Source organism: Notamacropus eugenii, chromosome 1 (assembly GCF_028372415.1).
Source record: "Notamacropus eugenii isolate mMacEug1 chromosome 1, mMacEug1.pri_v2, whole genome shotgun sequence".
NCBI lineage: Eukaryota > Metazoa > Chordata > Mammalia > Diprotodontia > Macropodidae > Notamacropus > Notamacropus eugenii.
Genome location: NC_092872.1, coordinates 599,218,921 through 599,239,884, shown reverse-complemented (window position 1 = coordinate 599,239,884; position 20,964 = coordinate 599,218,921). Strand labels below are relative to the sequence as shown.

At 40.4% G+C, this 20,964-nt stretch overlaps 1 protein-coding gene across 1 annotated transcript; it reads left to right on the top strand.

Annotated features, from left to right (window-relative positions):
- Positions 1-14,361: 14,361 nt before the first annotated feature.
- THBD (thrombomodulin) lies at positions 14,362-19,296 on the top strand. The gene has a single exon (XM_072634610.1). It carries the CDS (start codon positions 15,712-15,714, stop codon positions 17,428-17,430), a length of 1,719 nt encoding a protein of 572 aa, XP_072490711.1. The 5' UTR covers positions 14,362-15,711; the 3' UTR covers positions 17,431-19,296.
- The last annotated feature ends 1,668 nt before the right edge of the window (positions 19,297-20,964 follow it).

The window sequence follows — 20,964 nt, the reverse complement described above, 5'->3', positions numbered from 1 at the left end:
CAAATCTAAAAGACCTGGGTTCAGGTAATGTCTATGGCACATCCTAGCTTTGTGACCCCTCAGTAAAAGACTTAACCTCTCAGCTTACTAAATAGTCTTCAACACTGTTGCAGAGAAAGTGTTGGCCTGTATAAGTAGAGGGAGTTTCCTCATCTGAAATTTCTCTATAGGAACAAAATCAAAGATCTAATCTCTATCACATGACTATCATATCATCTTTCTAGTTTTTGTTTTGGCCTGGACCTATGAATTCATCCTTGTAACGTTCTTCTGGTTTGGAAATTACTAAGCCCAGATTTCAAACTCCTCTGTACTTTATATCTTAGATGGTTGCCCTGGTCATTTAGAAGTTGTGACTTGTCTGCAATCACATAACCTCTCTCTGTCTCTCTGTATATGTATACACACACACACACATATACATACACAAACGTATATCCATATATAACATATGTGTACATATATGTGTGTATAAATATCTCAGAGGCAAGACTCAACATATATATACACATACATACAGATACAATAATACATATATACATATGTGTATATATGTATATGTGTGTGTATGTGTGTGTGCATATATATATATATACATATAAATGTATATCAGAAGCAATACTCAAACCTAGATCTTCCTAATTCCAAAGCTGTTTTTTTCTGTCCATATTGTCACACTGCCTCTCCTTGGTTTTCATTGGGATACATATTCCCTCCTAAGAGTTCACCTTAAATACCAATCATATTCCAATAGGGAGGGTCCCTTCTAGCAAGGAAACTAAGCTTATAAATAAGTCTTCTTAATTTGTCTATCACAAAAGTCACCTGCACACGACCTGTGATGAAAAGGGACATTGTGTCTTAAGTGTAAATTTGCATTGACCAAAAAAGACTAACATTTGCTCTGATTGTCCTTTGAAGACTGGCAGTAATGTAATAGAAGGGAATGGAGCAGAAGCCGCTTGAAGTGCTTGAGAGGTAGACCTGGTAAGGTGAACTACTGATTGTATATGTATATACACATACATACATACATACATACATACATACATACATACATACATACATACATGGTTGTGTTTGTCCTTCATTGCCAAAGAAGATCATGCCATCAGAGAAATGATGATATGACTTGCACTTGACTTTGTTTTGAGTGAGGGAGGGCTGTGCAGGTCACCAGCCTCACTTCTCCTCCAGAGCCATCTGGATCCAGTGACTTAATATTCCTCAGGATGAGTGGAGATGGCCTAGGATGCACTGGGAGACCTTGGACCCTTTAAGCCAAGGTCTATGCAGGTGCTCACTTAGGGTGAGGTAATGCCCATTCATTGAATAGACCTCTTTAAGAAGAAGTCAGGGCATGGCCCCTTTAATGAGGCAAGGAAAAGAAAGACAACAGGTTGGGAGGGAAACAGCTGGGAGGGGAGGGGAGGGAAGAGAAGGGAAGGAAAGGGGACTAGCCAGTAAAACCCAAGTCACCTGGGCATCTCTTGGTCATCCAAATTTACCTTCCTTTGGAGAGGAGAAGGAAGGGGAGGGGGAGACAGACAGGAGAGGAGGAGCTGAGTCTACTCACAGGATTGTGTTCATCCTTCATTGCCAAAGAAGATCATGCCATACAGACATACATACATAACACACATACATGAAGATACACACATACACTGAATATAATTTGTGGGGTAAGACATTAACAACTGACTGAATCCTGAAAGTCAGAGTACCAAGAGGTGACACTTGAGCTAAGTTTTAAGTGTTCCAGAGGTTCTAAGAGCTTAAGATGAAAAAGAAAAAGTATTTCAGGAATGGGAGGTAGTCTGTCTGCATATAAGGAAGTGAGAGATAGAATGTGATACATGGATAAAAGGAGATGAGCCAGTTTGGCCAGAGAGCATAAAAAGGAGTAATGTGAAATCATTATGGAAGATAGAATGGAGCCAAGTTGTAAAGAGCTTTAAATGACAAAGAAAGGAGTCTATTTTATCTTAAAGGTAAGAGGGAGCCACTGAAGCTTCTAGAGTAGGTGAGTCATATGATCAGAACTGAAAATATCTGAAAAAGGAAAGGGTTATTTCAGAAAGTAATAAAGTTCTCCACAGTGAAGTTCCCTGTCACCAGAAGTCTTCAAGTGAAGGACCAATAACCACTTTTCAGGAATGGTATAGAGGTGATTTTGGCTTTAGGATGGGACTAGAGAAGCTGGCCTTTGAGATCCCTTTTAATGCTAAGAATTTGATTCTATACTTCATGGCAGCGAGTCAATAACATAATAGATGCGTTTTATCTTTAGTAAATTACTCATCCAGGCACCTGCCGTTCAGTATTATTTTTCTGAGAGTATACTTTTTAAAAACTGAAATTTAAATGTAAAATTAATCTAATATAGACCCAATTGTTTTTTTTTTTTTAATAATTCTTGCAAAAGTTTCCTTTTAAGTCTCCTGATAAGTACACAATGCCTTCATAAAACCAACTCCTCAGGAAATATTTCTCAGAATTACAACTTTCACTTAAAGTTTCTCAAGTCTCAAGTTTTGAACATTTCTCTTTGTGAAAGGAGTCTTAAAAGGAGAAAGACTTATCAACTTAGGGAGATTCATTTCAAATACCTGTCCATTACATTTTGGCTACAAAGTGAAAGATTAAAATCTTCCTGGAAATGTTACCGGGTGTGTGTGTGGGAGGGAGGGGCAGCAGTTGAAAGTACAGGATAACCCAGAAAACCTAAATAAAAGCATCTGGAGAAAGGAAGGCTTAGCACTTAGAGTAATTATTCACACAGCCCAGCCCTCCCCAAACACCATCCTGTAACCTCTCCCTCGCCACCTACTGATAAAAGCAGATACAGCATTATGTAATTTCCCAAAGAACCATTCATTCCAAGTGTGCCACACCCTTGTTTCTCTATTCCTAATGGGTTAGTTGGTTTTCATATTAGTTCTCTTTCAAAAAGGATGTAGTAGAAAAAGAGAGTTGAAATGCTCTGAAAATCCTGGCAGAAAGACAACCTGGTGCAGTATAAAAAGCTGATGGACTTGAAATCAGATGACCTGGTTTCTAGTCTTGGTTCTATCTCAGTACTTGTAAGTCAGGTGACCTTGGGTAAGTCATTTAACTCCTCTGTCTTTCAGTATCTTTACTCATGGAATGGAGAGATGATGATAGATTTCCCACTTATATCACATCGTTGTAATGAGGATCAAACGAGATGTATGTGGAAGCATTCAAGAACCAATGAAATATTACAGGAATCTAGGGGTTTATGATATCTAGGCTTCTCTGACAGAGCATGTTTTCATTGAATGAGGGCTCCAGGCCTCAGAGGAATTCTTTTGTTCAATTTATCTATTGAATATCTATCAGTATCTATTGAATATCTATCAGTATCTATTGAATATTAAATACTTCTTTAAAAGAGAGAGAGAGAGAGAGAGAGAGAGAGATATGTTATTTGAATCGGCATTTTTTCATTGGACTTCATCTTTAACCTGATTCTATTTTTTCGTGAATTTCACAAAGAATGACTGTGGGAGGCATCTAATTTTAAGGCCTCCTTCGTTTTGTCTCTCAACCCGTCACTGCCTTTTGATCAGCATTAATTTGATTAGTTGTTCCAAATTCAAACCTTTAATGAATATCCCTGTATTTGTGTATTTCTACCAGAGCATTTTCCCCATCTCATGTTAGCAATAGTGCCATAGTTGTATTTCCTATAGTTGAATCTTGTCTTTAAAGCTCTTGTTGCTCTTACTCATAGTAACACTCACCATCTTATATCAGGGTTATCATTGTACTGTGGAAAGAGCAAAGAATTTAGAAGCAGGGGAGGGACCTGGGTTTGAATCACCTCTATGCTTTTTGCTACATGTGTGACTTTGAACAAGTCACATGACCTCCCTGAACTTCATTTTCCACATCTGTGAAATGCAAGAGTACAGGCCAGGCATGGTAGTACTGATTTGTAATCCCTGCTACTTGGTGAGTCTGAGAGTAGTGGACCACTTGAGATCAGGAGTTCTGAGCTGTAGCAAAGCTAAAGGTGATGGGATATCTGAACAAAGTCTGGCACTAATACGAAGGGCCACCAGGCTGCCTAAGGAGAAGCAAATTGTTTCACATCAGAAACATAGAGCAGGTAGAAGATTCCAATCATCATTGGAATTGGGTCTGTTAGGACCTGGTGTACCTCCAGCTTGAGCAAGATAGGGTGATTCAGTCTCAAAAGAAATAAAATAAAAATTAGAGAGGGGTATTAGGGCAAATAATTTCTATGTTTCCTTTAAGCTTTGTTATTTATCAAAGAAGATCACACATTTAAAACTGGAAAGAATACTCCATGTGTGAAGAATAACATACCAAGCTTGGAGAGACATAGATAGGCTTGCTGCCTGTTGCTGAACAGGGTCTTCTAGGGTCACCCTAAAACTTTAGATGGTCAATCTGTTTAAAAGAATTGAGAACAGAGAGCATGATGAGCAAGCCTCTGCAAAAGGACTTCATCTGCCCTTAAGTGTAAATCCAGGTATTAGTTTTGGGGGTGTTAGTTTTGGAGCTGGACTGCCCTGGTCTGTCCCTTATTTACAGGTAGTCTGCTGCACACAGAGTGAGGAAGTAAGGAACCAAACATTTATTGTGTTATCTATATGTCAAGCTAAGTGTTTTTAAAAATTCCCCAAACCCGGGGAGGTAGGTGCTATTATTATACCCATTTTACAGTTGAGGAAACACAAACTCAGAGGTTAAGTGACTCACACAGTTTAGTAAGTGTCTGAGGCTGAATTTGAATTCAGGTCTTCCTGACTCCAGACCCAGTTCTTTATTGACTACACCAACCTCGCTGTTTCTTGGGGTAGATGAGTAGGGATCAAGGATCATACCCTTAAAATTCTCTTTCTCTCTTGAACTGATGAAGATCAAATAGGTTCACCCCCAATACACGGGGTTTGGGGGTGGGAGAATCTTGTTGAAGGACCAATTCAGACTCATTAAACATAAAAAAATTTCCATCTAAAAACCTGGGCATCTCTCACCAGTGGTCTTGACTACCAATAGACTGAGGCTTCATTAAGAGCATGTGACCAAGTGTAAAATGGACAGGTGATAAGAACTCTTTTGTACTAACCCAACCATATTGTCTTCTAATCCTCTTCCCTAGGAGATGCCCAGGAATCTTTCAACTGAACCACCATGCTTTGGAAGGAGTCAAGTCCTCTTTGGATTACACTTCCTTTCTTTGCCACACATTTCCTTCCAGGGATCACTCTCCAATAACAGAGGAAAGGAACCTAATAAACTAATTTATTCTTGTGTAATAGACATGGAATCATAGATTCTAGAGCTGGAAGAAATCTTAGAAGCCAAGAAGTCCAACCCTTCACTTTACATATGAAGAAATGGAGGTACAGAGAGGTTAAGTAACTTAACCAGAATTGCAAGTTAATAAGTATATGAGGTAAGTATATAAGCCAGGTATGCTTGCTTTGAGGCTAGGGTTATATTTTCTGTTCCAAGACACCTTTCCATAACTACTAGCATATCTCCTTCCAGGATTACATGCATTTAAAAAGAGCATGTGAAGAGAGCAAGGCCAAAAACAAAGGAATGAATGGTTGACATTAGAATTTTAGACACTAGTGGAGTGAAATTTTATGTAAAGTGCAATTATTTAGGCAGGTGTTACTAAAGCCCTTCAAAATATTCCACTTGTCTACCCACTCCTTCTCAGTTTTCACACACACACACACACACACACACACACACACACACACTATACACTACGTATACTATACTAAATCTCCCCTCCTATAAAGGTAACCCCCATAGGGAACCAATGGGTAGTGGAAAGAACCCAGATATTAGGGTGATTAGGTCTAGATATAAATTCTATTTTTTACTCATTCATTGTTTTATTCATTTATTGATTGTCATTCATTTCTTCATTCATAATTCATGAATTATTCATTCATTCATCTAGTCATTCAGCAAGTATTTATGAGTCTTGCCTCTGCTATTTGGATGCAGTATGGTCCAATGGAAAGAGAAGTAAATTTGGAGTCAGAGAAATTGGACTCAAATCTTGGCTCTGCCACTTGCTACATGTGTATCTTTGAGCAAATCACCTAACCCAGGGGTGGAGAACCTGTGGTCTCAAGGCCATGTGTGGCCATGCAGGTCCTCAAGTGCAGCCCTTGGCCTGGAGGCCAAAGGTTCCCTACCCCTGATTACCACTAAAAGCAGAGGGCAAAATTAGATGAACTCCAAATCTATAATCTTACACAATAACTTGCTACTTACTATTTTACTACTCTTAGTAAATGATTTAATCTGCGTATCTTAAGTTTTTCACCTGTAAAATGAGAAGAGTAACATTTGTGTTACTTATCTTGTAGAGTTCCTTTGCGGAAATGGTTTTTTGTTTGGTTGTTTTTTGTTTTGTTTTGTTTTTTACTCATCTTAAAGCATCATACTTCAAAGATCTGTGATTTTTGAAGAACTAGATACTCCCTTGTGGTCAAAGTGGCAATATGCTTCATTGAATAGAAGCTTATCCTCTAATGATAGACCAAGAATGCCATAAAACTGTATCATTATTTTAACTTCATCTTTAAAGTGGAATTGATCAAATGTTCCCTCAGAATTACTACAGTAAGAATATGTGAGTGTGTGTGTGTGTGTGTGTGTGTGTGTGTGTGTGTGTGTACAAATGTATGTTTCTATACTGATATCATTCTCTGGTCTATTTCCAGGCTACTTAGTACGAGGTACAGATTTTAGGACAGTTGAACCCCTGGCAGAAGATAGTTGAGTCATGGTGATACAGCATTAACTCTGGATTCAGAATACCTTGTTTCACATCCTGGCTCTGATGCTTACCATGTAGCCATAGATTAGTCATTTAACATCTTTTGGCCTCAGTTTCCTTATCTGCAAAAGAAGGAGGTTAGACTAGATGTCCCCTGAGGTTCTTTCCAACTATAAATCAAAGATCCTGTCATCTTGTGATCTATTTATCAAACCCCTAAGAAAAACCATTGATAACTAACTGGTTGTGTGACAGTCATATGCCTGGGAAAGCACCAACTTGCATACATGGCACACGTTGCAGAAAATGACAGGTTCCCTTTGTGCTTTCTCTATGCATAGGTTAATGTGGTTTGTGTGAATCTGTTTTTTTTTTGTTTGTTTGTTTCACCGGGCCCTTACTACTGACTCCACCCTATCCCACTGTCAGAACACTTTCTGTCCTCAAGTTATCAAGATAGTGAAGGGGGAAAGAAGATGCCTTGTTCAATCTTGGAGCTGTCCAAATAACCCAGCTCTTTCCCAGTTACATTCTCCCAATAAGGAAGCTTTGAGCTTTCTGAGAATTACCCCCAGTCTCTAATTTCAAATCTACAAAGTGATTAGAAATAAGATAAAGCAGAGAAAGTAACCTTAACATGGAATAGTTGCCATTTTCTGTCTTGGCAACACCTCATCTTTGGTTCCAACTTCCCTCCTAAACTATTGTTATGAAGTCTCTTTCTCAGAAAAGCAATGTTCCTTCAGGTACACATGTTGGGAGTGTCAGAAAGGTCTGTTTATAATGTTAGAATGTGGAGAATGATCAATGGTAGTCAGGAATTCAGGTATGCATTCAGAGAACTCAAACTCTTTGAAGTCAAAGAACCCTGGAAGGTGCCAAGCACATATGCCTTTCCTTTTGCAGTAAGATTTTGTAATTTTAGAAATAAGTTCCTGGATTTAAAGCCCTAAGAATCTTACCCTTTCCATGTTTTCTTCTTTCAGACCTATGATTCCCCTCCTCTCCCCACCCCACCACCTTGGCAATATGATTTCATCACCATAACATTGCTGTTATTACTATAAGAGTAATTTTGTAGTGAACAATATTCTCACTACCCCAGGGCAGGTGTAATGGAAAGGAAAAGGCAGGCTGAAGTATTGCAATTAATAATAACTATAATCAGAATAATTTATCACTTGTAACACATTGTTCACAAAATGTCAGAAGTCACTATAGTAGCTTCTTCCTTATACTTTCTCTGGCAATAAAGTAAAGCAAATTGAAAACAAATATATACATGGAGAGAAAGAGAGAGAGAGAGAGAGAGAGAGAGAGAGAGAGAGAGAGAGAGAGAGAGAGAGACAGAGACACAGAGACACAGAGACACAGAGACACAGAGAGAGATTTTGTTATCAGGGGTGCTATGAACTCACCTTCATGAATTTCCAAAGACAAAGCCCACTAGACAGATGTCAAGGAGATACAGATAAACGGCACCTATACCATTCAACAAATATTTAAGTAGCAATAGCTAAAATTTATATCATACTTTAAGATTTGGAGAGGATTCTGCATACTATATATTATATCATTTGATTACCACGCTAACTCTGGGAGATATCCCCATTTTATAGACCAGAAAACTGAGGCTGATAGAGATTAGTTAATGTGCCCATGGTCACACAGCTAAATAAGTGTTTGAGGATGGAATTGGATTCCTGACTCTAGGTCCACCACTCCTAAGAAGTACAAATTCTATATAGAACATTCCTTCTAGAGCGATACCTCATCCTCCTCTCCATCTGACTCTTAGGTCCCCAGGTAAACAGCTATACAGCAAGTTTAAAGTATTCTGTGAGTCCTCACTCCTAAAATTATAGCTCACAAGCACCCACTAGTAAATCAGCCAATTGACACATTATATAAAATGCCATTGACGAAGATATTGTAACAAAACATTTCCTCCATAAATTGTCCCATAAATACATTCAGCATTTGTAGGGAAAGTGAGCATACTCAAAGAGTAGATATGTAGAGAAGAGCATGCTTATGAAACATACTTGGCCCAGAAAACTTTCCTCTCCAGCATATCAGGGTCCTGTTACTCTTTGCTTTCTCATGCTGTCCTTATGCTGCTCCCTCTGAGCACAGCATCCACTGAGAAGGTGGCTTAGTCCTGTCCTTCTCTGCAGTTCAACTGCCCAATAGCCAGGGTTAATTTTCTCAGCTCATAACCCTCCTTTGGTCTCTTGCCTAGGCTTATTGGACCTTCTCCCTGGTAAGTACAGTGTTTCCTACTGTTCTGTTCCATTAGTAATTCTGTTGCAAGATGCCATTACCAATGTAGATTGGAGAAGAGTGAAATTCCTTTCATCCTAGAGGTGAGAAAAGCTTCCTCTCAAGGACAAAGGTTTTTCATAGCATTTTCTCTTCCAGACTCAGAGAACTCATATTCTTTAGAGCTGTCTCCTACCTCATCTCACCCCATAAAGTTTCATGCTTTTTAAAGGGCCACCAAAGATACAGTCAATGGTTAGTGAACCCCAATTCTATCAACTTGATACCACACAGAGACTTGACAAATTATATGTTATTGTGATTTATTTATAGCCTTATTATCTCTTCTCTGTTGTCCACCCCTTAAATTCTATAACTTCCTTCAGTTGGCCCCATCTCCCTTCGTAAATAAGGCATATTTCTCTCAGAGAGTCAATGGGGTGAAGCTAGGTAGTTCTGGTTTCAAGTCCTGTCCTGAACACATACTGGCTATGTGATCCTGCCAATCATTTATCCACTCAGAGTTCTAGGCAACTCACTCAATCACACTCTAAATTGAAGTAAAGATGCCAATTTGTATTGAAGTTTCCTCACCTGGGAATTCTATAGAACAATGAAATCATAGTTGCAGTCACTCTCACTCGCAGTGATATATAAGATATCTGGAAGAAGAGAAGTAAAATAAATATGGAAACAAATCTTAGAATTCTTTAATACTGAAAAAGGTAACCAAGAAGAGAAGAAAAATAAATATGGAAACAAATCTTAGAATTCTTTAATACTGAAAAAGGTAACCAAGAGAGTATAGCAATGATTACTATATGAGTACTATAGAAAATTTTCACGAGCCATCCATATATGAATCAATAACATTTTTGATGAAGATAGAAGAAAACAAGTAAGCAGGCTTTCCATAAATGATATTCAAATATGGACTACATATTTTAAACCTTTACAAAGCTAACTGAAAGAAATATGAAATCTCACTATACTTTTTAAATTAATTGTAAAAAAGAATTTGATTTAGTAGAACAAAATATCAACTTATAAGTTTTTTTCCAATGTCTCATGTCCATGCATCAAAATGATTCAAAAGTCCTTAAAAAGACACAAACAGAAATAACCCTATTCAATGACTCTCTAATAATCTGCACCAGGAAAAGCACAAAACAGGGAAATGTTTGGATGCCAGAGGTATTCATCATTATGATAGAGGAAAGACAATGAAGAATCTAAGTTGAAAAGAGTTTCTTTGAAGAGGGTTTGGGTCTTCAGCGATGTTCCTGGTTAGAGATGACATTGTACTAATTGCGTCTACCCCAAGGACAGTGCAAAGCCTCCTAGAAAGATCTGTAATCACTCAAAGAACTTTGACTTAACCATCCACAGAGGAAAGATCAAGTGGATGGAAAATGTTTATTGCCTAGATTATAACATGGGTCCAGATGTTCTCTCTACAGAGCTTGTTTACTTGTATATATATAATTGGGCCAGATAAACTATGAATTGGGCCCAGTGATGAAGAAAAAGAAGCAAATGGGATGAGTTGCATTTAGAAAATTGTAAAACTTTTTTTTTAATGATCTCAACCTTCTCATGAAAGCAAAGGTCCTTTAAAAAGGTATCACCATAGTACCAGAGTCTCTGCAAGACCGAGAAACATATAATTCATCACTCTCCAAAGAACTAAAAATGAACACTATACAGATGACAGTAAAGAGGTACATGGTGTGTATAAGCAGTGTGCCACACATAACAAGTAAGAAGAAAAACAAGAGCAAAAGGTTTCATCAAGGAATTGAATGGTCAGATGGAAAGAATGAGGAATTAGAGGCAGACATCCAGAGTACTCCACTTATGCCAACAGAAGAAAATGAAGAAGGCTTCCAGCAGATTGGATAGATCCTTTGTGTTGAAATTATAGTAGGACATGGGATAAGAAAGGCCCAGGACGGGTTTCTATCTATAGCTTTAGAGGAAGTTTCCAAACTCATGAGCTCCTAGGTCCATTTGATTATGGAGTATAAGAAAGGCACTTTTTAATGTGTGGTGAGATATATAATCCAGCCCCTAGAAGTTTATACCTCAGCAGGAAAGTTAAGAAAAATAAATCCAGTGACTTACAATACATTGTAAGAATGATTCATATTTATATAGCTTTAAAGTTTACAAAGCCACCCCCCCACCAAAACTTTGTAAAGAAAGCATCGCAAGAATTGCAATCTGTACTTTGATAGGTGAGTCTCTGTTCTGAATTCCTATTATGTCATCCCATCCCTTCATGGATGGAGGTGACACTGGGTTTCCTATTTCCGTGCTATTTGAGTGCAAGCTCTAATTATTCCTACAGAGGCAGAAAAGATTCAAATATAAGCCCAATGATGGCCAATAGGTTTTGTGGCCACACTTAGTTAGGTTCTGCGAAGTTCATCTTCAGGCTAACTGTAGCAACTCCCATAGACTATCTGTTTACATTTATGAGTTTGAGATCAGTCACAATTGGTCAATTAAGGTCACTCCCTGGCAAAACTACAGATTTTTTTTATGAACAAAAATGTTTATATGATTTGTCCACAGTCACACAGCCAAGTGTCAGGAGTCTCAGACTTATCACTCTAGTCTGTTGCTAGTTCTAATTCTCCACCCTCTAAAACATAAAAAGTAAAAACCACTATAACACTTGTAAGCAGACAAGGGCCACCTCTGACTGGCTTCACTGAGGAGGTGACATTTGGTCTGGATGGTGAAGGAGAAGTAAAAGGATAAATAATAGAAGTTGAGGGAGAGCATTCCAACAATTCAACTCAACAAACATTTAGCAAGTGCAGACCATATGCCAGGCACTGTGTTAAGCACTAGAGATGCAAAGACAAAAAAATCAAAGAGTTTTTCCTCTCAAATAACTTACATTCTACTAAAAAAAGCACAAACTCCAGGACGAGGGAATAGCATGGGCAAAGGAGTGAGCAGGAGAGGAAATGGCTGAATTCATTGCCCCTCCTCCCATCACAGGAGGAACCCAGTCAGGGAGCACTTTAATGTGTCAATGGTGTGCAAAATGATTTAAAAGTTGAGATATGGAGGCAATGCAAACAGAGGAAGGTATCAGAGGACTTTTTTACTAACCTCTCAGAGGTAAGGTAAATCAGTTAATCTCTCTGATCACAGTTTCTTCGTCTATAAAATGCAGGGGAATGGACCAGAAGACAGCTGGGGGCTCTTTCTGCTTCTAAACGCTTGATCCTAAGATTGAAGATACGCTTCATTCATTTAGCAACCAGAAAGAGCCCTGGAGTCCAGAGACCCAGTTCCTAGACTTAAATTTATGTCACTAATCATCTGGGCTACCTAAGCAAATTCAATCAATCTCTCTCAGACTTACTTTTATCATTTGCAAAACGCCGGGCTTGTCCTAGATCTTATCCAGCTCTAATCTTTTATTTTAACCTCCCCTGTCCCCAGGGTGATGTTCTCACAGAAGCTCCACACTGCAGCTTCCCAGACTGATGACTTACTGGCCTGGTAGGCTGACAGTTAGTTCCCTGAACGTCACTCCCCACTTCAGAAAAGTTACACTTGTAGCTCTGTCTGCCTGATTTAGTTACATCCTACCCTTCTCTTTCCTGACACTCTTATCTTGTCTGAGCTGGAATACAGTTCCAGTTAATGTGGAAGCCAGGACTGACTCCAGTAGACTGGGAGGGATCTCCTTCCAGATGACATGAACAGTTCCGAATAATCTGTGGGCAGAGAGGGGTGACCTTTCCTCATTATCAGGGGGGTGGGGGTGGGGGGTAGCGAGGGGCAAGGAGGTGGGGTGAGGGTGATATACTGCTCCTTATTCGACCCAACCTTCGAGATTTTGGGGAAGGGGAGGAAAAGTCTGATCCGCACCTACCTACCCGTGATAAACATCCAGCCCTAGTACTGCTCCCTCTAGACTGATCAGTAGACTAGAGATCGATGCTATACCATTTTTACATTTTTGAGTCCCTCAGGATGGTGCAGTGAATAGAATACTGGACTTTGCAAAAGGAAGAAATGTTCAAATGCAGCCTCCAACATTGATTAGTTGTGTGACCTTGTGCATGACATTTAACTTAACCTCAATCTATTTCCTTATCTGTAAAATGGGAATAATAGTAGCAATTACTTGTTGTGAGGATCAACTAGAACAGTACATGTAAAGTTACTGTTTAAATTCTAGCTATTTTTGTACCCTAGCATAAACTATACTCAAATTTTGGATAGAGTGGCCTGTAACTGGAGCCAATCACTGACAGCTTCGCGCACTTTCTTTAGGGAGAGGGAGTGGAAACACGAGATCTACATTCTGACCATCGAAAAATTACACAGGCTTCTCCAATCTGGGGGACCTGGGAGGCGAGCAAATTGCTTCAGGGCACTAAGAGATGGTGCTGTGCTCAGCGCTGCTAAGTTGCCCTGGGACTCAGTGAGAGTTCTGATTGTGTATCATCCCTTGGGGCAAAAAATAAAAATAGACAGTAAGGAGGCAATATCACTTCCCCGCCTCATCCCACAACTTCTTTCATATTTATTATCCCTCACTCCTGGTTAGTGCTTAAATTACTATTTGGCTCCAAGGACCAGCCTTCTCATCCCAATCCCTTAGCCCTTACATCCAGGGAACCCTACTTTCAGAGCTTTGCGCGCAAGTACTTTCGTTTTGCACGTGAGTAAGCTCTCTTACTCGCCTAAAAATTGAATTTAAACTCTAGGATTGCTTCACTGGCCTGGCCTGGAGGTAGGATAATAGCAAAACACCTACACATCACTGCCAAGAACTGACTTCCACTGATCCGTCTGTTCTGTTAAGGGTCGAGTGCTCCACAAAGCTGCGCACCCAGGCGGGGTCCAAACTCTTGAAGGACTGCTCCCAAGCAATTTGTCTTGAGGTTATTTGGTAGAGTTCAACAGCACCCCCTCGTGGTGCTTTAAAGTGAACCAGCACGGGGCGGGAGTCACCAAATAAAGAAAAAAAATACTCCTCTGCAGTTTTAGGATTTTTTCCCTTTAGTTTGTTTTAGGTTGTTTGGTTCAATATCTTGCACAGAATTGTGGGTAATCTAAAGTTATAAAGATAAAAGCCATGGACAACTCATCCTTTTTGTAAAGCTTTTCCAACTACCCCACTGTTCAGTGAAAAGCTTTTCAGCCTCCTCAGTCACTGCCCGACCTCCTTTCCCCCCCTCCCCTATTTATCTGCATTTTCCACTTAGTATATGTTAGTTGGGTGGTCAATTCATTCGTTTGAAATATTTAACCATCTGAAACTCATATGTATATATGCAAATATCTGTCTATCTTTCCTTGCACATTATCTTCTTCCATTAGAACGTGAGCTCCTGGAGAGCAGGGACTCTGTGTTTGTCTTTCTTTGTATCCCCCGCGCTTAGCACAGTGTCTGGTACATAAATGATTGTTGTCTGACTAATCTATAATCTGGGAACTGCTCTGCTGGGCTCCCTGGCCAGATTGTAAACCGTTCAAGGTGAGGAATCCCTTTTCTTAAACTTCTTTGTATCCACAATATTGTGTGCAGTCTACAGCAGGCACTCCGTAAAGGATATTCTTCTCCAAAGTTCTGAGGAGCTAACAATTCCTATAGAAATGCAAAATGTCATCAGAACTCTGGAGTTTTGGTGACAGAGTAAACTCCTCAAGTTTTTCCTAGAGAAAGGAGCTCCTTAACCTAATGAGCTAATTTTCTGTTACCCCCGAAAGGGTAACAAGTTCCCGGCATTGGGCAATTGCCTCTCAGACCTAGTCATTAAAATTAAATAACTTTTTTATTTATTTTTTTTTTTTTACCCATTTGGTCAGAGGAAATTTCTTTCATCAAACTGCCAGGCTCTCCTGCTCTGAGATCAGTCGTCCTTTTAAACCCAATATTCCTTCATTCTACCCTGGGGGGAGCGGGATAGTGGTGGGGGTAACATGTTAGGCTACTATATTTTCTCCACTAAAGTTCCCCACTCAGGAATTCTGGTTGTACTGTAGAGTAACGACATCCACACCCTCTCCAACAATTTAAGAATAAGGAGTAGTGTTTGTGTTTAGTTTAGTTTTTTTTTTTTTTTAAACGGGAATACATCTGCAGGCTTTACCCTGTGGGGTGGTCTCATTGTCTGGGAGATGGAGACCGTTATTTCTATTGTTTACTCTGTAATACTTTCCTCCGTCTATGCCCTCCACCCTGGCCCCCACACACCCCACCCCACCCAATTCACCCTCTTTGGCCTCCGCAGCACTCAGCATTTTCTATGACTGTACTTTACTCATACAGCGAGGTGATCGCAGCGTTTTTGGTAACACAATAATCGGAGAATGCAGCATCAGCCCGTCCCACCAGGCACTTCCTTCCTTTCCCGAATTGCAAGGGAGGGCTGAGCACTTATAAAAACTTGGGCATCAACTTTCAGGCATGACAGAAACTCTCCTCGGCTGGGATCGGATGGTCACTGCATAGTGCAGAGACTATCAACAAGAAGAAGCCTTTCAATCCCAGAGCACTTCGGGGAAAGATACCAGAACCCCGGGAAGCCGAAGAAATCGCAGTCGATTTCACTTCCCTCTTTTCTCCACCTCCCCCACTCTCCTTCCTCCCTGACTGCTGGCCTGAGAGAATGCTGCCTCTCCTGCTCTCGCTCCTCTCTCTTCCGACTATGGCAGAACTGGGACTTCCAGCCTCTCCAATTTCGCAGCCTGGTGGCAGCCAATGCATCGAAGACGACTGCTATGCCGTCTTCTGGAACCCAGAGAAGTTCGCTGGGGCGAACAAGGTCTGCCAGCAGCTCGGAGGCCACTTGATGACTGTCCGCTCTTCAGTGGCTGCGGATGTCATCTCACTGCTCGCTCAGGGAACCCCTGAAATCTCACCCCCAGAGGGTCGACTTTGGATCGGGCTGCAGCTTGGGCAGAACTGCAGCCACGAGCAGGAGGGACGGCTACGAGGGTTCAGGTGGGTCACGGGCGACAACAGTACCAGCTACAGTAAGTGGAAGCACAGTGGTGGTGGCGCCCTCTGCGGTCACCAGTGTGTTGTGGTCTCCGGGGATTCTGCCTCTGGCTCCATGGAACTGGTCTGGGAGGAGCATTCGTGTGACTTGGCCACTGAGGGCTTTCTCTGCGAATATAATTACCCCGGATCCTGCAAGCCCCTCAACCTGGAGCCCAGTATCGTTGCCAGTGTCACCTACAGTACCCCTTTTGGGGGAAAAGGAGCTGACTTCCAGGCTCTACCCCTTCACAGCCACGCCTTGGTGGTACCTCTTGGTTTGGACCTTGTTTGTAAGAAGGTCGAGGAGACCCCGCGCTGGGTCAAGGAAAGCTTGGGACCCTGGGACTGCAGGGTGGAGAAGGGGGGCTGCTCGCAGATCTGCAGACAGGACAGCGGGGACCCTGAGTGTCTTTGCCCTCAAGGGACACTTTCGAAGGCCGACCTGCGCTCCTGCCAGGCTGAGGGAAACTCGTGCCCCCATAATCATTGTCAGCAGCATTGCGAAGTCAGCTCAAAGACTCCAAGCGGCTACATTTGCATGTGTCACACTGGGTACTACCTGGGCGAAGACGGGCATAGCTGCGTAGACGTCGACGACTGTGCACTGGAACCTAATCCTTGCCCGCAGAAGTGTGTTAACACGCATGGCGCCTTCAAATGCGAGTGTAACCCGGGCTTCGAGTTGATAGACGGGGAGTGTGTGGAGATGGTCGACCCCTGTTCCCTGTTCGGGAGCAAGTGCGAGCATGACTGTTTGCCTTTGGAGGGGGGCACCTACCGCTGTGTATGTAAAGAGGGCTTCTTGCCCATTCCGGATCAGCCAGACAGGTGCATGCTGTTCTGCAACACCACTGCGTGCCCGGCCAAATGCAACCCCTACAATGCCGATGACTGCAAGTGCCCGGAGGGTTACATTTTGGACGAGAACCAGATGTGCAGTGACATAGATGATTGTGCAGCAGGAGAATGCAGGGGTGGTGAATGCATCAACCTGCCCGGCAGCTTCCAATGCATCTGCGGGCCCAACTACAAAGTCAGTAAGACAGGCCAGGAGTGTTTCCAAGAAGAAATCACCTTGGTTGAAGAAGGTTCAGGAGAATCCTCATTCACCCAGACTCCAGACACCACCACTTCTCCGCCCGCGGAAGGACCGGTCCATTCGGTCGTGCTCATGGGCACCGCCATCAGCATCTTATCCATTGTCACAGTGCTCCTCGCCATCTTCTGCCACTTGAGGAAAAAGCAGTGTGCAGCCCAGGCTGCTCTAGATTACAAATGCGCAGGCTCCGCCAAGGAAGAGGTCTTGCAGCAGGTGCGCACGGAGTCAGTCCCTCAGAAACTCTAAATGAGCTGACTTAAGCTCCCCTCTAGCATCCAGGACCAAGGCCCAAGGACAGCTTCAGTCCGAGTGCAGAGCTGAGAGGAGCTGACTGAACACAGATGAGTTTGATGCTATTAATAACGACTTAATCCCTTCTCCTCCCTACTCGCAGTCCTCTGCTCTCTGCCACATTACTCCCCCAACACACAGCACCTTAACTTTTTTTTACTGTCTGGGGAGACATTATTGCCAGAAACTTCTTTCCCAGATGTAAAGATTAACCTTTGGGTTTTCGGGAGCCACATTTAGGGAGTAGCTTGTAAAGACTCATAACAGTGACCAGCCACGGAGAACCCTCTGATCATCACTGGGGAAGATTATAAAGTGTTAACAGATTACCAAATGACTTCTGACCATAATTCAGAGGCTTCAAAACTGTACTCTTACTCTCTGTAGCCCCAAATCTGCCACTTTTGGTTGAATCGGGATGAGTTTGGAATTCCTTGATGGTGATTAGAATATTTATTTTTTTTAAGTATCTAAGATGCTTTCCTTTTCTGTTTCTTACTTTCATATTTTTTTTTTATAAGAAAGAACTCTCTAGTTGTCTCTTTTTAGGTGTCAAATGAGAGTGGGAGTTGCTTTTAGGATATTAGAAAAATCTGCTTTATCACATGACTTTAAACTTTCTCTGTGAATTTATATTATCTGTAGCTCTCACAAATGTGAAATTAAGACTCCCATTTGTTAAATATTCCCCTCCATCACCTACTGAGAGCTAGGATAACTTTTACCTCAACAAATTCAATCTTCAAACTGAATACCTTTCTGTTCTTTCATAAAACCTTACTTTTATCTCTCTCTGCTCAGACTCTAAGTCTTGGTTAAATAAATAAGCAAATAACCATAGGGGGCAAATATGAATTTTTTTCTTACCAATTCTTGCAAATTTTTATTCAAATCATTGACTTACATAAACAGCATAGTTCCATTAAGTTAATATGCACAAGGTATTAAGTCACTTTGCTGGACTGGGACAGGAATAAATTGAAATCTCACTGTATTTATCTTGTTTTAGGACTCTGGTATATGATTGAATTGGAAAGTTGTCATTGTTTGTTTGTTTGTGTAGCTTACCTTTTGCCTTTTTAGTATGATGGCAAAAATGTTGAGAGGGTTGCTCTAACATGATAAAACTGATGTGAGAATGCAGGGGAAGAACAATGTCTGCACTGGATTTGGGCTCAGGAAAGTTGGAGTTGAATGTCCCATTTTTTATTGTATATCTCTGTAGATGGAAAGGAAGAGCTGAGGGCATTTGTCAACAGGTAAAAACATTGACAACAAAAGTACTACGTCCTGCTGTTGACAGAAAGTATTTTTAAGGGGGTGGGGGTGGGGAGGGAAAGTCAATTAGATGATTAAAAATAGAAGTCTTCAGGGATCAACCTCACAGAACCATACTTAACCATTTCAGATTGCTTCTGTAGACCCAGCTACTAAATCTCTGGAAATTCTCAAACAGGGATCAACAAGGAAAAAAATAATAAGTCAAATCTGGGGTTTTTAAAGAAGGTGAGAAAGTTTTATTTGCTAGGCTGTTTTTTTCTTATAGAAATGACCAGGTACATATAACTTGAGACTGCTATGCCAGGTTGGAGAATGTTTTTTGGTCCAGTTAAGCTAGGTTGATGAAATTGTTCTTCAGCTTTTGAAAAAGAGCAAATGTGTTATGCAAAGTACCATTTTTTACAGTAAAGTTTTTCTCTACTGTTTTGTGAACTTGGCACATTTGTAAATAGTTATTTATTTATTGGAAATAAAAAAAGAGTACAGGCAAAAGCCTGGCTTCTGATTTCACTTGTAGAAAATAAAAGTTTTACAACTGTTTATGATGACATGATCTTGGCTTATTTATTTGTCTTAAGTTTTAGAAATGCATTTATTTCTATTTTTAGTATGTTTCTTATTTGTTAGATACATATGGTAAGAGAGTACACAAGAGAGCATGCTTCAGAGAATAACACAGGCTGTGGTGTAACCCAGTTAAAACATCTTCATTTTCTTTCAAAGATTCTTTCCAAGGTGGGAACCTTATACCTAACAAAATAACTACCTTGTTCTGTCACAAAATATAGAAAGAATGTACACTACCTATAGATGCCCCACACATAATTTTTGACCTTCTATGGTTACTCTTATATCAGAAGTCTTTTTATATATGATTTTTTATTATTGAATAGGAAAATTATCTGGCAGAAAGTATCAGAAAGTAGAGCTAGACAGAGGATATCTCTGATATACTTCAAAAACAATACTTTCCACGTCCCTCAGAGTAAGTTTTGGCCAGCTCTACTATATTAGCTAAGGAAAAACTAGGCCTCGTTTAGATGAAATGCCAGCGCATTCTTTTTAAAAAAAAAAAAAAAAAAAAACCTGTTTGAAGGCCTTATTCTAGAACCCCTATTCAAGTAAAAATTCCTTCACCACATTCCAAGATCTTATTAACAATTTATTTAAAATAGAATATGTATTAAAAAATAAAAATGCCATCTCTTCACTGTCCTCTCTGTCCCTTCCATCAATCAGTTATCTAATTCATTGTCTTCTTATAGGGGTCTCTTAAAGACATTACAGAAGAACATTTAGAAGAAACTGAAATGTTTAGTCAAATATCCATATGCTTTTTAAGCATCTAAATAACTGACTGAATGTTCCAATTTTCAACTGAGTTTTAGAACTGCGCAGAATCAGTCTAAGGCTTTAGTAATCCCAGGTGGAGCTAACATATAACATTAAGGGAGCTATACTAAAAATGGCATTCCCAGATATAGACAAAAAGGTGATAGCAAAACCATGTTATGTCAATCATATAAAATAAATTGAGATTGATTTGGGTCATAGTCAGACACAAGGGAGCATTCCCCTCCCCTTCCTCCCAGGGATCATTGGAACGTTGTACAGAAGGGAAAATCACTTAAGTTGTCATGCTGTGTGTGTAGTGTCTCTCAAAGAATGTGTCTTCCTGGATCCAGCTCGGTGAAGAGAGCAGATTGTTACCTTTTCAGTGTGAGAACTTAGACCTCAGAAATCAGATTACAAATCAGATCTTGATTCATTGTTTTGGTGATTACTTAGACTTAAGAAAGTGACAAAATGTTAACAATATAGATTAAACTTAAAAGGTGTGTTCTCTATACATTTTCCCCCTGGAGAGCTGGTTGTTAAACATTTACCAGTCTACCACTTTCTGGCTTATAAATGAATTTCTCTAGATGTGCCTTGAATTCTATGGAACTTACCAGTTCAATTTTATAACTAAGCACAAGTCTCTTGACTCCTGGAGTCTGCTCAGATTCCTCAAAATCATGAGTAAAAAACGTTTGACAACTACTCTAATGAAAAGAATGACAAACCAGAAGTAAAAAAAAAAAAAAAGTTTTTTTTTTCTAGACCTGGCTCTGATGTACACTAGCTGGGCAACATTATGGAAGTTGCAGCCTCTCTGAGCCTCAGTAGTATCTTCTGAAAAATAAGGATGATGGCTCTTATGGAACC